Raw genomic sequence first — 16,134 nt, forward strand, 5'->3', positions numbered from 1 at the left:
CTGTAGTTCAAAGTATTATATGTAAATACGTATTTATATATTAATACGAAATGATCTGAAGCGGTACGGTCAGAATCCGTACAACATTCAAAATCTGTTGCATGAACTTACAGTTAATATGACAACTTAACAACTTTTGGAATTTGCATTAATCTTGATCTATTTTGGATTAAAGAAAATTATGAATATATTATGAAAGTATAGATTTTGTAAAATGTTACATTTAGTTTGTCCGCAACTTTGAGTTGCACACAAGAATAGCACTACACATTTATAAAGGGATGGCTGGGTCTGAAGTTGAGGGACAGATCTCTCTTGATCAAATCGGCGGCTTTCTCGGCGAGCATCACGACGGCGGCCAGGATGTTTCCGCCCACCAGGCCGGGTAGCGCGCTGGCGTCCACCACGCGCAGCCGGCGCACGCCGCGCACTCGCAGCCGCGTGTCGGTCACCAGGCCCATAGCGCATGTGCCTGTATAGTCGTGCAGCGGCGCCGCCAGGCACGCCACGTAGCAGCGCCAGTATTCGCGGCTCCACAGCTTGTAACCCATGCAGCGGTTGCCGCTCAGGTCCACCAGTTGAGCTCGGATGTCTCGGAAGTATGTCGTGTTCATTACAGAAGTGAAATCTTTGACGTAGCTTATCAGATCCTCTATATCGCTCTCGTCGGAGAATAGCCCGCTGTAGATGAGCGGAGGGTCGCGCGGGGACGTGCTGCGCAGCATCACGCGCCCCCGCGATTTCGGGTGGAGAAGACTGATCAAACTTAAAAGTGTTTTCCTTCCTTTCACTCCGGCTTTAAGAATTTGACAGATGTCACTTTTGAATCCGAAATTTAGGGAGCAGAATTTCTGCGGCATCGCCGAGTCACTCGGCACGGCGAAGTTGATGCTCTGATAGTCGGGGTGCAGCTGCGCCCGGTTCAGCGCTACGTACCCGGTGAAGGTAGGCAATGGGAAGTTGTGGGGATCAGTGTGCGGGGCGGCCGCCGCCGACCGCTCACCCCGGATCGACAGCAAAACGAAAGGATGGTCCTGCAGGTTGTAGCCGACGGGCAGGTCGCTGCGCACGTTGATGTTCAGGAGGCGCAGATGCTCCTCGGGGCCGATGCCCGATAGCATGAGCAGCTGCGGCGTGTTGAAGGCGCCGGCGGCGACGATCACCTCCCTGCTTGCCTTCAGTACATAGGTCTCGTTGCGCTCGGTTAGAGCCTCGACTCCGATGGCATGGTTGTTGTTGTCGAAAATGATCTTGGTGGCCATGGTGTTTTTCATGACGTGCAGGTTGGTTCTGTTCCGAATGGGCGTAAGGTAGGAAAAGGCGGTGGTCTGGCGGGCGCCGCCGGCGATCGTATACATCTGAGGCGTGTATCCCATGCTCTCGTTGCCGTTCACGTCGAACGTCTCCAGCTTACCGTTTTCTCTGAACGAATCCAAATATTTCCTTATTTCATTGCTAGTTTCCCTCGTGACACCTAAGTGACCGTTGATGCCGTGGCTGTCTCTGTAAGGCGAATTGTATATAATAGGATCTTCGAGTCTCTCGCTCTTGAGGAAGTAGGGCATAGTGTTGTACCAGTTCCAGGCGGAATCGTTGACGACCGTGGCCCACATGTCGTAGTCGAGCGGGCTGCCGCGGCCGTAGAGCATGTAGTTGATGCTGCTGCTACCACCGAGCACCTTGCCGCTGGGGTGGTGCAGCACGCGGCCCTTGTGGCATTGCGAGTACTGCGTCGTCTCCGACGTGTAGTTCCAGTCGAGACGGGAGCGCGCCGTCAGGTGTACCAGACCGGCGAGCTGTAGTACATTACATTAATATTCCTTGATCAAAATAAACATATTATAAGTATACGTGTATACGCTGTGTGGGAAAGAGCCGTGTGTAGTGTTGCGCTGCTAGCACTTACCAACACTTCAAGCGAGGGGTCGTCGCCCGCCTCGAGCAGTAGCACGTTAAGTGTACGGTCCTCGCTGAGCCGGTTGGCGAGCACGCTGCCTGCCGTGCCGCCCCCCACTATCACGTAGTCGTACGTGCTGTAGTCTGCAACAAACTCACAACTATAACATTAAATTCTATGCTAGCGCTGTGTGGGCAGAAGCACAATTAGTTGTCTCGGTGTCGTTGCACTCACCGTATACGAGGGCTTGCTGCGGGAACAAGTAGGAGAAGAGCTTGAGGGAGGCCAGCAGCTGCAGTGCTATTTGTATGCGCCGGATGGTTGGGACGGCCGGTGTGTCCATTGTATGTTGGCCCTGTGGTAACATGTTGCACGATGAGGGAAACACAACAAACATTTGCTAACTAATTGCATCCCGTACAGCTAACTACAACAAAATACCTTGTATAATACTCAAATTTATGCTTAGCTAGTACAACAGGGAATTGGAATCAGTTAGGTCCGCCTCTAATTCCAATGACAAGTTGATAATTACTGGATCTAGAAGTGGATCGGCGGAGGAAGCTGTGCCACTGCACACTGAAGGGCCGACTGGGGCGCTTCCCAGTTCGCACATTGATGACATCGTAGCCACTGCTCGACGAAATAAAACAAGCCGAGATAGTTTGAAAAATATTTACAGATAAAGTTTGCTTACAATTGAGTCATTGTAACAGCAGTGTGATGCAGGAGCACTGTTTATATCTTCCTTCCTGACATTACGTCAATTTGGTGTTGATTTGTTTTGTTGAACATCATAACAAGGCTAATAAATGGCCAAAGATCAATACAATATTTAAAATGTATAATTTACAAGACGCAGTTAACTCCACTGACATGATATTAATTTAATTTCTACACAAAATATGAGCTGTTTCCTTGCACTGTGGATTCATGTTTCCAGCTTCTTAATTTAGGGCGATAGATAGCATTATAAAATTATGCAATTATTTATAAGAAACGTAATCTGTAATTCCCGACGCTACCTACCGGCTTAAGGCTCGACCAGTTGAGCGGCAAATAAATGTCGTAAAAGTGAAAATGCCTCGTAAAACAGACACTCTTTTGTTATAAAATCTACATGAACAAGGAAAAAACATTGGAAAGAGAAATGAAAGCGTAATTATTCGTCCCTTTGCTTCCATATCTTAATTAGCACTCTTTACGAGAGCCGCCTCAGCGCCATCTCGTGCCCGAATATTCTCAACACAATAATAATATTATGAATCCTCGTTACGAAGCAAACCCAACGACCTAATAATGGAACTTGAAAAATTATTTTATGTTAATTACGTTGCTAATGTCGGGTTTTAATGACGAGTTAACTCTGAATAGCTTCATCTGACACATTTGCTCGCAATGTCTTCATTTAATTTAATCATGTGAACTGTCATCAAAGATAATGTTTTAACTCGAACTAGAACTTTAGCTACAAAATTGGGACGTGTCCATGTAAAATGGATCGGTAAACGTCCCAATTTCATGTACTTTTACGTCGATTTAAAATTATTTTGCAAAATGCAGCAACAAAAATGTAGTTCAGAATATTAAGAACGCAATGTCGTCAGCTGAATATTGAGCGTCAAGTAGAGGGAAACTTGGATGAAAATGTTGTAATCCCTTTGAAAGTTTGTGGGCAGAGCGCGACCGCGATTATATCGGAATTAAAGTTTAATCGAACGCTCGCCGGCCGACTGACGTTGATGTATCGCTGTACGTAAGGTGACAGGAAACTTTTACACAAGTTAGTTTTTAACAAAAGACATTGTGCACTTCTATACGAAAAATGTTGTGCTTATAAAGACAAGACCAGTATAAATATTCTCTTCAACATCTACAAGTTGTAAGTCGTTGTTGAAGTATACTTCTTGATTGCACTGAAGGTAAACGTTGTTGGGCCTCGTGGAGCAGCTCAGATTCAGAAGTAGGGTTACTATAGCAAGAGACAACGTAAATAGTATACGACTGATCCAAGAAGTTTTCATTTAGAATAAGGTGTAGGGACATTAGTCTGGGACGTCTTAAGCAGTACCGCTGAGTGTATGCGGTTGCCAAATAGCAGGGGCGGCGAGTGGTGGGGCCGGTGGCTGGGGCAAGCCGCCTGCGTCGATGTGCCTGTGAGTTGTCCTTGTATTTAATTTACACAAAAGTTAAATGTTAGATAATAAAAATTAATGTACTCCTTAGATCAGAATGAATTGTACATTTATCACACACTATATATTATAATATATGCCAGCTGTGTGATGTGGACTTTCCTTATGTGGACTCCTCAAAACAAACTATTGAAATTACCCGAAATGTTATCCTTATTCTTGTGAGCGCGAAGACTCAGAGCTTCCTTTTATCTTTAAGTTTTTAAGCTACATGTGTGAATGACAAGCAATAAGTTCAACTTAGTAATAAGCTAGACGGTGCCCCTGCAGCAGAGCTACGCCGCCGGCAGCAAATGGCAAGAGGGAATGAAAGAATGGAAGCAAGCTCGCTGCGACTACATTTGAATGAAATTTGCTATTTTCTCGAACATATTCAACCGCACAGGTGTTGCGGGGACGTCGCATTAGGCTTGGCGCGCGGCCAGACCTTGCCATGCAAATTTTATATAAGTTTGTGGGCCACCTGGAGCTCCACCCGGCCTAAGGACGCGCTACTCGCTGCCGCTGCATATCAGCTTGTTAAATGTCGTGTCTATGGGAGCACATCTCAGCGAACTGGACTTCCTTTTGTGCGACGTTACCGTCATAATCATATGTGATTTACTGTGAATACAAAACATAATATGTATCATCCCTCCTGGTCAACACTCCGCAACATTTCGCCACAAGATCACAGCGTTAGATTGGATTACGTCGCGCTCGCGCTAAAAGCTTTTTCTCGTTTTTCGGTTTTTCATATAACATTCCACGCCTCGCCTCGCAAGTCGGCACGGGCTTTACTTGTATTTACTCACGTAAATAGATACGAGTACTATATACAGAAAAATACATATAAGTAGGTACAATACGTTTACTAAATGTAGTTGTTCCTGTACATTTGTGATGATAAAGGGTCTTGACAGACAGACGGACGGATAACAAAGTGATCCCATAAGGGTTCCGTTATTTTCCTGTGAGGTACGGAACCCTAAAAATGTACAAAGTGCTGTGTGACAAACTCCCTCTAGCGTTGTTATGTGACCTTAGTCTCGGACATTCAGACAATGTCAATAATTGAAATAAAAATAATTTATTGCGCAAAAGATGGTACAAAGTTAAACTTGTGTCTGGAGTTACATATAAGCATCCGGTAAGTAAAAATTGTCTTCTAACTTTGAGCATAGCAGACATGTGACAATTGTATCGCATAGTAAATGTATTTTATTATCAAGTTTTATTATAGCTTGTGCAATATCGGAGCTGCATGAGGTCGGGTGCGTTGTCTCTGGCTAATGAAATTGTTGCCTTTGAACGGCGTCCGGCGACCGGCGCCCGGCGACCGGCGGCATGTCGTACAAATACTCGTAACGTAATATAACGAGTGCGAGCACGTTCACTAGCCATTGATGACAGTTTTCATAAAATGAATGTTATAAATATGACGGAAAATTAAATATATCACGTACACTCAACTTCCTAAACAAAATCTATTTTCAATTAAGTTACCTTGAACATAAACGGCAGGAGTAATACTGAGACAAAGAAAGCCGATTCCAGGTATTTACTGATTCAAATCGAGACATAACTTGGTCATCTCGGTGTGGACGACGTGTACAGAATGTGTGTATAAAGAAAAAGGTTTTTTTATAGCATCAGGTGGCAAACGTAGAGCGGCCATCTAAAATCGCTGAAATAGTGAAGTGACCGTTGCTCATAGACATACGCAATTGCATATGCGTTGCCTACATTTAATCGACGGAGGAGAGGATGCACCGAAAGAAAATATTTTCCCTATCCATGCATCCTCCCATCCGGAAAGTCCACTTCCACTTCCCATCCTTTCCTTATAAGAAAAGGGTGGGAAGGGAATGAGAACTAAATTAGGCCTCCGGGACGCACACTCATCAAAGGAAACGCGGAATTGCTTCCACTTCACGCCTGTCTTCTGAGTGGTCGTGGTATTTCACCGGGCGAACCGGGCCAACTCGTGCGAAGTGCGTTAAAGCGGGCGCTACACGAGTAAGTAGAGAGGTGCGAAATCATAAAGCCACTAGATCTTAAACTGAGACCATATCGATGTATGTACGTTGCTTCTTTTGCAACACGCATCATTACAACATAAAATGGTTGGCAGTGGTAGGTGAGATGCGAGGTAAGGCGTAAGGCGTGTGCATTAGCGGCTCACTGCGCACCCCGCATAGCTGTGAAACATCACGCCGTGTTCAAAAACCGGTCCGGACACTTAGCGTACAATTAAATATGCTGTATAATGATGTAATTGCAACTTTATCGAATACTTTATAACTAGCAATTTACACTTATCTATATTTGTTTAGTATTGGGAACAAATTTAACATTCATTTTGTTTATTTAAATATTTATGTTCAAAAAAGGAAAATTAACCTAGTTACTGTCTAATGGAATAATATAAAATATAAATAAATAGATTCTACCGTTTTGCTTAAATATACCTGTCAAGTGATAATGCTTGTTGTAGCAGCAGCAGCAGCGGCAGCAGCATGGACGTGGAGGCTTCGCTGGCGTCCACAGTGAATGCGCAGGAGGCGTTCCGAGCGCTGGCGCTGCTGCAACTCACTTACACTTTATTTCTGTAGAAAAACACAGACGTCCTCTCCCTCATTCCCTCATTCCCTGTCAACGTAAAGTTTTGGAATATAAATATAAGATTTCATAGGACCCACGGCTCGACTTACGTAACTAATTTCTGGCTTTGTAAAATTCATTTGCGTAACACTGAGATTTACATAAAAAATTTTACATTGGAATTTACTCTTATGTTTGAGTTGCAGCTTTGTTAGTTTGTTTTTGATAAATATTGACAAAGTTACGCTACGGACCGTTCATGTGACAGATGGCGATTGCTTCGACTACGTGATAGTGGGGGGCGGCGGCGCAGGCTGCGTGCTGGCCAACCGGCTGTCGGAGCAGCCCGGCGTCACCGTGCTGCTTGTCGAGGCGGGCGGTGACCCGCCTATTGAGGCACAGGTACAGACATACGCACAAAACCTTTTTTCGTTGTATGCTTTAAAAAACTTCTATAAATATAGTAAAAATTATTAGTAACTATATGATATTTTTCAGTGGCCTGCTTTGCAAACTTATACACTACGGAGTTATCTGGACTGGAACTACACGACGACGCCGGATCCGGTGTCGCAGCGCTGCCACAAGCAGCAGTCCGGCAACATAGTAGCGGGCCGCGTATTGGGGGGCGGCACCACCCTCAGCTCGCTCTACTACGTGCGCGGTAACCCCCGCGACTACGACACCTGGGCCGACCTGCTCGCCGACCGTAGCTGGAGTTGGGACGCTGTCTATCCTTACTTCAAAAAAGGTGAACACTTAAAAGACTGCGAAGTCCTGAGCTCCTCGTGCGCTAAATATTACGGCACCAGCGGATACCTAGGCCTCACCAGGGACCCCGATCCCAAATCGAGCAGATATTTGAACGCCTTTAAGGAATTAAACTATTCGACTCCCCTAGATATTAATGGATGCTCTTTTTCGGGATTCGTTCAGCAAATGTTTATGATCGCCGACGGCGAACGCCAGAGCACCGCTTACGCTTACCTCAGCCCCATCAAGGATCGGGCGAATCTTCACGTTCTTAAGCACGCGACGGTCTACGAAATTTTATTTGATAGTTCTGACCGGGCCATCGGAGTGAAGCTGACAAAGGATAATAAAAACATATCTGTGAGAGCTAGAAAAGAGGTGATCCTATCTGCGGGCGCGTTCAACAGCCCACAGCTGCTCATGCTGTCGGGAATCGGGCCCAAAGAGCACCTGCAGGAGTTGGGTATCCGCGTACGCAGCGATTTGCCTGTAGGCTTTAACTATCAAAATCATGTATCCGTTTTTGTTCCTTTTAAAATGGATTACTCCCAGGCTCCACTGGAGCCGACAGATCCCCGCCGAAGTCCTCTGTTCACATCGCTCGTCGGTAGCGTCCCGGCGATCGGTTCCGAGGATCGCATAGAGTACGAAAATGTCAATTACATAGTGCAGCACGACTCTCAGGATCTATTACAGTTTTGTGCGTTCTATCACGGTTACGAAAATAGAATTTGTCAAACTTTATTCGATGAGAGCCGAGGCAGAGACGTGCTGCTGTCGTGCGCGGTCCTGCTGTACCCTGAGTCCCGCGGCCGCGTGACGCTGCGCAGTGCAGACATCGCCGATCCGCCCCTCATAGACGCGGGCATACTGCGCGACGAACGAGACTTGGAACGGTACGTGGGTTACATTGAAAATACACTCAGGTTACTGAACACTACGTTATTTAGAAACGTCGAAGCGGAGGTCGTGGACTTAAAATTGAAAATGTGCGAGGGGCTCGAGCTGTGGAGCAAGCCGTATATTCGTTGTTTCGTTCGTTGCATAGTAGCCACGCTCCACCACTACGTGGGCACGTGCGCCATGGGGTCGGTGGTGGACAGCGAGCTACGCGTACGCGGTGTGAGTGGGCTACGCGTGGTGGACGCGAGCGTGATGCCGCGCATAGTCGGCGGGCCCACAACTGCAGCCGTCGTTATGCTCGCCGAGAAAGCCGCCGACATCATTAAATATGGTCGTCACATAAACTTAAATAGTAATCAGTGTCAACCCCAGGATTCTTCATATCACAATCACCAAACAAAGAAAGAGTCCGAACCCGAATACTTCCAAAATCCACATCGTAAAACAACAAAACGGTACAAATATCCCCATCATGAAAAAGAGATGGAACATTCTCAGTATCAGCAAACACAAAAGGAGCTTGTACATGAAGTGTCTCAAAATTCCCATGAGAAAACAAAAAAGGAGTCGGACATACAGTTTCCTAAAACCCCTGCGATACAAGACAAAAAGAAGTCGGACATATAAGATTTCAATATCCCCATCAGAGTTAGTGCTAATGTTCTTTGTAAAGTAAAGCAGATGTGAATGATCCCTATCCCCCTATCCCTACCTCACTGTACGTGAGGTCGCCGCACCAGGTTTCCTCCTCCAGATGGATGTATTTGCCATCATTTCAGTCATCACATCCTTTCTTATAATATCACCTTGGACGCAATCCCTCTATCCCTGTCTCCTTTCTAGGACTCGATGTTGTAAACATTAGAATTAATAAATTGCTACACATTCGTTTTAATAATATTTATCAAATTAATTATGATGCTTTTTCTTACTTCTTCTTTACTGTTTATGTAAAATGTGGCCAAGATATTATGGGGACATGAGTAAGGCTTTGTCTAGGTAATCAGACAACTTGGCATTTCGTGTTACAAAACAAATTATAGTTCCGGCCAACAGTTGCACGAAGATGGGAATTAGTTCCTTAGTAAACAGGAGGAATTCGAGAATTAGTGTACGAGCGATCCCCATACCACGCCGCGTCACCACGATGCTATTATACAATGCCGGTACGCCGGGAAACGGGAATGTGCGAACGCAGGGAGACAGCAGGCGTGCACTTGATTCAAAGCTGCACCTTGCAAAAACGATGCCAAGCGCTTGACTAAGGAGAAATAAAAAATTACAACATCTATACGTAAGTTGTAGTTGGGAAAAGCCACAGGTTCCGGACAAGATAAATAGTCAAGTAATTAGCGCGAGCGCCAGCCCGCACATGTAGGCGCGGCTTCGGCACAGCGTAAGATAATTGAAACAACAATATGTAGGAAGGCAACCTGCAGCTTCACTTAATTATACAGCTTAGTTACCGGCGCCGCGCTCGTGTTTACATCACTTACCAACTTATACTATTTCAATAACTAACGCTCCAAAGAGATTCCTATTCAAAGAGTTTTAAACCAACGAATGGAGAAGTAAGAAGTAGGTGTGTGATTAGCATCGGTTAAAAACAATAGATATTTTGTGCATATTATAGTTACATCCGTTAGAAAGCTACGATATCCATAATAAATATAAATGCACAGAACGTAGGTAACAAGTGAGACTGTGGACTTAAACCAAATTACAGTCGTCGCGAATAGCAACAAACCCGGGTTCCAGTTGCAGTTCAAGAGCTAATTATTTATCTTCGCGTCGCTGTACGCTACAGGCACAGTGCGGGCAAAGTGCAGGCAGAGTCCAAGCTGTAGGCTGTTGGCGTTAAGGTGAGAGACGTCAAGAATTTCCTTTGTTTACATAAAATATCACCCAAAACCTTTATTATTTGTGATAAAGAATATTACGTATGTTAACTAAGAAATGAGACAGAAGGGGATATAATTATTTGAATTTATGTATAACAGTTCTTTTGGCCTATTATGTTGTCAAATAGTTGTAAAAAAGTGGACTTGCGATTTTTGTTTATTTTGAAGTATTCACATCTCTAGGCAACCGACTGCAGCATGTTCATCATAAGTGGGAAATGTTAGTATAGTTCGATTTTAATATTCCTTAAGAAGATATCAAAGCAAAGCAAAAATAATACTTTTGGTCACTGCTGGTGTTGGCAAATTTTGTTTTCAATTCAGCGCCTGCAGCACTAGCATAGCAGAATACAAATCTTATTATTTTACGTATATTTTTATAGCCTAAGACATTCTAAATAAAATAGTCGTGTAACGAAACGAACATTGATCTTTATATAACATTGTTATTTGATATTTGTATAATATGTTAAATATATTTACTGAAAATGTAATCGTCAATAACAAATGTAGGCGCAATTCCATTTCTGTTCGAATTAAAAAAGTTTTCTCGTAGATTTGGAAACAGTGATTCCATAACAAAAACGACAATAATTCACATCAACATTGGCGTTTGCAAAATGACTAAAGTAATAAACAAAAACGTTATAAAACTTTTACATTCTCCGCACATCGCAGGTAATAAACAACACTTTTCTTTTTAGTAGTTTAATATAGGAATTTAGGCTTAGATTAATAAAATATATACTTACAACTTAAAGGTTCTCTTTCTCTGCCTGCCTCAATGTAACTATTGTAAGTTGGAATTTTTTTAAATGTAAGATAGAAGCGAAATGCAACAACAACTCAAAACATTGGACAAAGAAAATGCTTCACCTCGCATTAAAGCCAATGAATTGAATATTGCAGAGATAAGCAAAGTAAATAAACAGCGCGGCTTTATCCGGGGGCTTTGGCATGCTTAGGAGCGTGAGGAGTCAAATCCGGAGCTTTTGGAGGCGATACGAAATGCGCAGTCTGGCGCCACGCCAGCGCCCCGCTTACGCCCCGCTGATGCCCCGCTAACGCCCCGACACCAGCCCCGTAACAATTGATACACGGAAAAACATCTCCAGCTACGTACGATGATCAATTAAATCTTACAAAATAAGTCTGGATTGTGATACGAACAATTAAAATGTATTATATAGACAAGACTATCTTATACGCAGCGACCGAGGCTGAATGCCCGCCTCGTGTCCGCCTCGCTCCCGTGTAGTTACTTTGACAAAGGATAGCGCGTGTCACAAGCAAACGTCGCGCGAACGCCGTAACGTGATTTTAATAAAATCAAACGAGCCGTTGTTATCAATACGAACCGTGTGTCAAAAACAATGACGTCCCTCGTCCTCGATTTACGTAGAATTGTAATTTAATGCAATGATTAAAGAAAACATTCATTTTATTAGAGGTTTTATTAGACCTGTCTGAAGTTAAATTAATTAAATTAACATTTTACTTAATCGAGGTTATTAATTCTCAACTTAAATGGTAAATTAAGTTTTTATTAAAAAAAAAGGATAGAATTACAATTTCATAGTCTAGAATAAACAGTGCTCAAACGGCGCCCTAAATGCATTTCACCCGAGGGGCACGGCGCTCGAGGGGCACGGCGCTCGAGGCATGTCGTTCGCCACGTATTTGTTTTATCTCCTGTATGTGAACACGTGAGTTGGTGAATTGAGGGAGTCATTAATGTGAATGCTAATGCATATCTTGCTCAATTACTGACTAGCGTCTTTATCCAGTGAATAAGCGCTCGATACAGATGAAGTGTTTCAGTTAAAACTTATTTCTACATATATTATTAATGTAACTAATTTAATTAAAGTAAATATCTAGTTAAATGCACAAGCATAATAAGAATTAGTTTTCTTTAATCAAACATTGACATTGGCCAAAGAATATTTTATTACAGACACTATGACTGGATGCACTTTGAAGAACGTGAAAAGCAGTTTTTAAGTTTTACTGACTTTATATCGGCGTGCGGCACACGCCGACACCGACACTGACACCAACACCGAAAGCGCAGCGAAAACTTTTACGAGGTCCTAAGAGCTGCCGCCGACAGCGGTGCCCCCCGCGCTCGGTGTTCCCGGTGCAACTTTAATTTGCCTTAATTAATGTCGACCCAAACTTTGTACGGGGACATGCTTCTTCTTAAATCACACCCTTTTGCGACTTTTCCAAAATGTCATAATCAATTTCATTTCGGATACGCTGGCTCGCTGTGCAGCTTTACACTCTGAAGCACATTCTTAGTTACCTTTTAAAATATATTTAATATATAATTATGTGGATATATTAGAACGCATTACGTGTGTACGACATAAAACTTATATTATATATATATATATATACATATTATATACACATATATATACAGCGCTACCAAGATATTTGCTTTGAGAAATATTATATATTTAACAGTATTTATTTTGACCAGAAGAAGGTGGCAGATGGCAGCAGCTAGCTGATGAGTACCTCTAAGGCTTTGAGTGAAGAGGTACGGGCATTGTGACAATAAAGGTGACATTACATCAATGGCAGTATGTCGCAACTGGAATAGCAACCGCTGTGTTGGCTGCTGAATATTGATGCGGCCAGTGATCTGTATGGAGCGCGGTGCGATTGCGACACGACTGCGCTACGACTGCGACACGACTGCGAGCCATCCCACGCGCTACGATCTCTACATTTACTCCGCGTAATGGATTAGACTTTATATTTTAATCCGAGGTTCCCATTTCACTGATTGCGCTACATTTTCGGCAGGCGTGCTCTGATTACAGATGGATTTAATTATTTACTATTTACATAAATTAATCCTACTTTTTTGTTGCTGCAGCTACAGATACATAATAGTCTTATTCTCATATATAAATAGCTAACCAATGCGTACATCTAAACATTGCTAACAATATCAGTGATTACATCACAAATAACTGATTTTAACTCGTTGTGGTGTTTAAATATAATACAACTATCAGCTAAGGATTATAAAGTAGATATAACATGATGTTCGGCTCAATGTTTGCGTAATGACAGGGAAGTGTGTCAGCACTCTGCAGGAAACTATGAAACTATAATTTACAGCCCACTTCTGCACATTTACTTTTGAAAACCAAAAAATCTTCCAACCTCTTTAATTATTTCTGAAACTTTGTTGTAGGAGAATATACTGTTGTATATTGCTGTTGCAAATTCAACAGTTTGTCAAGTTTTATCCATCCAGTACATAAGTAATAAATATTGCCTTTTATGTGTCACACTTGTGCACACTAGTTCGTGTTCTGTGTGGTGTACAACAGTCACTTTTTCTCTGTTCCATCGTCAGTTTTGATGACGTCGTGAGCATAAACATAAAATGTTAAGCGCAATGTTTATGTTAGCTTTTACTGACACGTGTAGGGCTGTGCTCGTGGAGGCCGGAGGCAGAAGGCAGGAAGCAACCGTAGGCTCATTGCGAATATCGCTCCCCGAGGGCGCGTAAGGGAGCTTCCCTTGCAAGGAATGAGCCGACTCTTTGCGGTCGGACTCCTCGCGGACTCGTTTCAAATTTGGCGTTACTCGGAAAGGAAGTTTCGCGCCTCGGATGTTCTGTGTCTGCATGTCGTAAACATTTCATATTTATTAACCTTCGGAGGGCTTTTGATGTTTCTACTTTTGATTTATACATCCAGGTTTTTTTCTTCAAAGATTGTTTTACAAAAGTAGAATAAAACAATGTCGAATCTAATAATAAGGCTATTTATTTTTGATGTTTAATGAAATTCCATGAAAATGTATGTAAAAAGTAAATATTATGTACAATTTCCCCGTTTATCAGTGTGATAAAGTAGCGCGGGCGACGAGCGGGCGACGAGCGGGCGACACGACACTACCACCGCACTGCACCGTCACGCAGATAAATTGATTTATGTCAATATATAATGGTGTCGCCACGGAATTGTCGACTGACAGGGTAATTCATTTTATAATTAAATTCTGTATAATATGTTGTGTCATCAATCATATCATATTGAATGGAATATGTTAAACATTTTGAGCTACATGTAGCGTATGCGTATATTTGTTATTTCTGTATGCTTTCACGAGGTAAATTTACTAAGAGTAAACGTGACTCTGCTGACTGGCTACTGCTGGTTAAGTTCAATAAACTATATTAATCATGAAATGAGAACAACTCATCTATGTATAATACATATATTTATATAAATTAAAATATACTGTGGTACACAAATCTTTGCAAATATGCAAAATCAATGACGTCATATTTGCTTTTAATAAAAGGGTATACAGTTGTCGATCGCAAACGGATTGCAATGCAGGGGGGGGGATGAAGGGAGTGGGGGTCAGCATCTGCAACTTACACAGCAACAGCCCGCGCAGCGACAATCTCGGAGCGACCAGCCCGCTCTAGTTTCAGCATAAATTACCGTATTTGCTTACAGTATATAGTTAAGACATCCGATCTAGAGATCGTAAATCTCCATCGGATTACTGGCCTTAAAATAATCAAACCAAGAGTATGATGAGCCTGAATCAAAGACATATAACACAAGTATATAAATAACTACATATATATATATATATGAATCTCTGCTATAAAAATGAAATAAATATTCATATTCGATTCGCTCTTTATTGATCACCACAATTAAGTAACTAATGAGCGCCTGACATCGGATCTGAAGTAAGCTGTCCACCATCGCTGCAACAGTAGCGCTACTCTACCTACTGCTCAATTATTCACACAGATTGAAACATCAAACTGCATCGTGACGCGACGCGGTGCATACATTCCGTTACTAAACGAAGTTATGCTGTAAATACATTTGCCCGACAGGTAGGCCGCCCTCCGAGCAGATTGAACGTCGTAAACACGTCACATCGCTGGGGACCGTGAGTGAAGAGCATTCACATAAGCCTTCCTCATTTATGACACATACTAAACAATATGGTGAAAGGTTTCCCCTCTCTCAATTTGAATACTTAACTAAATTCTTTAAATCTGCATATTTTCTCGTGTTTCCGGGAGCATTAATGCCCTTTAAGTATTGTTAGGCTGTAAAGTAGTTACGATCCGATAAAGTCACATTTCTTAGTCAGCATTCTTCACAAAACACGCGGTAGATAGTCCCCCCCTCCCCCGCCGCATTCCGCCCTGCATGCCGCACCACGACGCGACACCGTGATGTACACGAAGCTTACTTAAATACCGTCTGTCTAAAGTTAAACATGAATTTATTTACTGGACCTATACTTAGCACTACGAGTCATGTTTAACTCACTAGATATATGTACACTTAGAAATAAGTATGTAAGTAATGTTACCTCGATTTTTCGTTCGTTTTAACTTATTTTTATTCCCAAGTTAATATAAAGAACCCGCAGATTTTCGACCTTGTATTACTATAGTTGATTGTAGCGAGCGAGCTCAAACTAAAATCTATTTCATTTCGTGATCATATTACGTTATACGTATGTATATCCCACAAGTACGTAAAAAGCAAGTGTTATGTATTTATTTTACAAGGAAATACAAATGAATATGACATACAAGAAAATAACAATAAATTACATACAGAAATTAAGATGCAAGATAATATTACATTCTCATAAACGATGACGAGATAAATGATTGTCTGAATGTAATGTAGGCGGCAGCGCGCACCACGCGGCGCCCCACCACGCCGCGCCGAACCGGCAGACTCGTAGCGTCGTAGCTCGTAGTGGATGTTCATATAAGACTGCACATTTACAAACTCGGATTGAAAACATCATCCATTCCTTGGTTATATTATATGTACATGATATCGTAGAAACATAACATATACAAAGTAGCAGTTAAGAAGAA

The 16,134-nt window shown here is 42.6% G+C and overlaps 2 protein-coding genes across 2 annotated transcripts; one reads left to right on the forward strand and one right to left on the reverse strand.

Annotated features, from left to right (window-relative positions):
* Positions 1–263: 263 nt before the first annotated feature.
* LOC106118801 (glucose dehydrogenase [FAD, quinone]-like) lies at positions 264–2,264 on the reverse strand. Its single transcript, XM_013313547.1, has 3 exons — positions 2,132–2,264; positions 1,907–2,040; positions 264–1,796 (listed from the first exon to the last, which is right to left on the reverse strand). The coding sequence occupies exons 1-3, from the start codon at positions 2,262–2,264 to the stop codon at positions 264–266; spliced, it is 1,800 nt and encodes a 599-aa protein (XP_013169001.1).
* Positions 2,265–6,926: 4,662 nt separating this feature from the next.
* LOC106118865 (glucose dehydrogenase [FAD, quinone]) lies at positions 6,927–10,286 on the forward strand. The gene is made up of 2 exons (XM_013313622.1): positions 6,927–7,077; positions 7,174–10,286. Exon 2 carries the CDS (start codon positions 7,615–7,617, stop codon positions 8,956–8,958), a length of 1,344 nt encoding a protein of 447 aa, XP_013169076.1. The 5' UTR covers positions 6,927–7,077; positions 7,174–7,614; the 3' UTR covers positions 8,959–10,286.
* Positions 10,287–16,134: the final 5,848 nt, after the last annotated feature.

The sequence above is a fragment of the Papilio xuthus genome, unplaced genomic scaffold (assembly GCF_000836235.2).
Source record: "Papilio xuthus unplaced genomic scaffold, Pxut_1.1 DF827542.1, whole genome shotgun sequence".
Taxonomy (NCBI): domain Eukaryota; kingdom Metazoa; phylum Arthropoda; class Insecta; order Lepidoptera; family Papilionidae; genus Papilio; species Papilio xuthus.

Coding starts and splice junctions, on each gene's coding strand:
- LOC106118801 (XM_013313547.1), bottom strand. CDS start 2,264: ATGTTACCACAGGGCCAACATACAATGGACACACCGGCCGTCCCAACC. Junction 2,041..2,131: donor GCAGCAAGCCCTCGTATACG/GTGAGTGCAACG, acceptor AGTTTGTTGCAG/ACTACAGCACGTACGACTAC. Junction 1,797..1,906: donor ACCCCTCGCTTGAAGTGTTG/GTAAGTGCTAGC, acceptor AATGTACTACAG/CTCGCCGGTCTGGTACACCT.
- LOC106118865 (XM_013313622.1), top strand. CDS start 7,615: ATGTTTATGATCGCCGACGGCGAACGCCAGAGCACCGCTTACGCTTAC.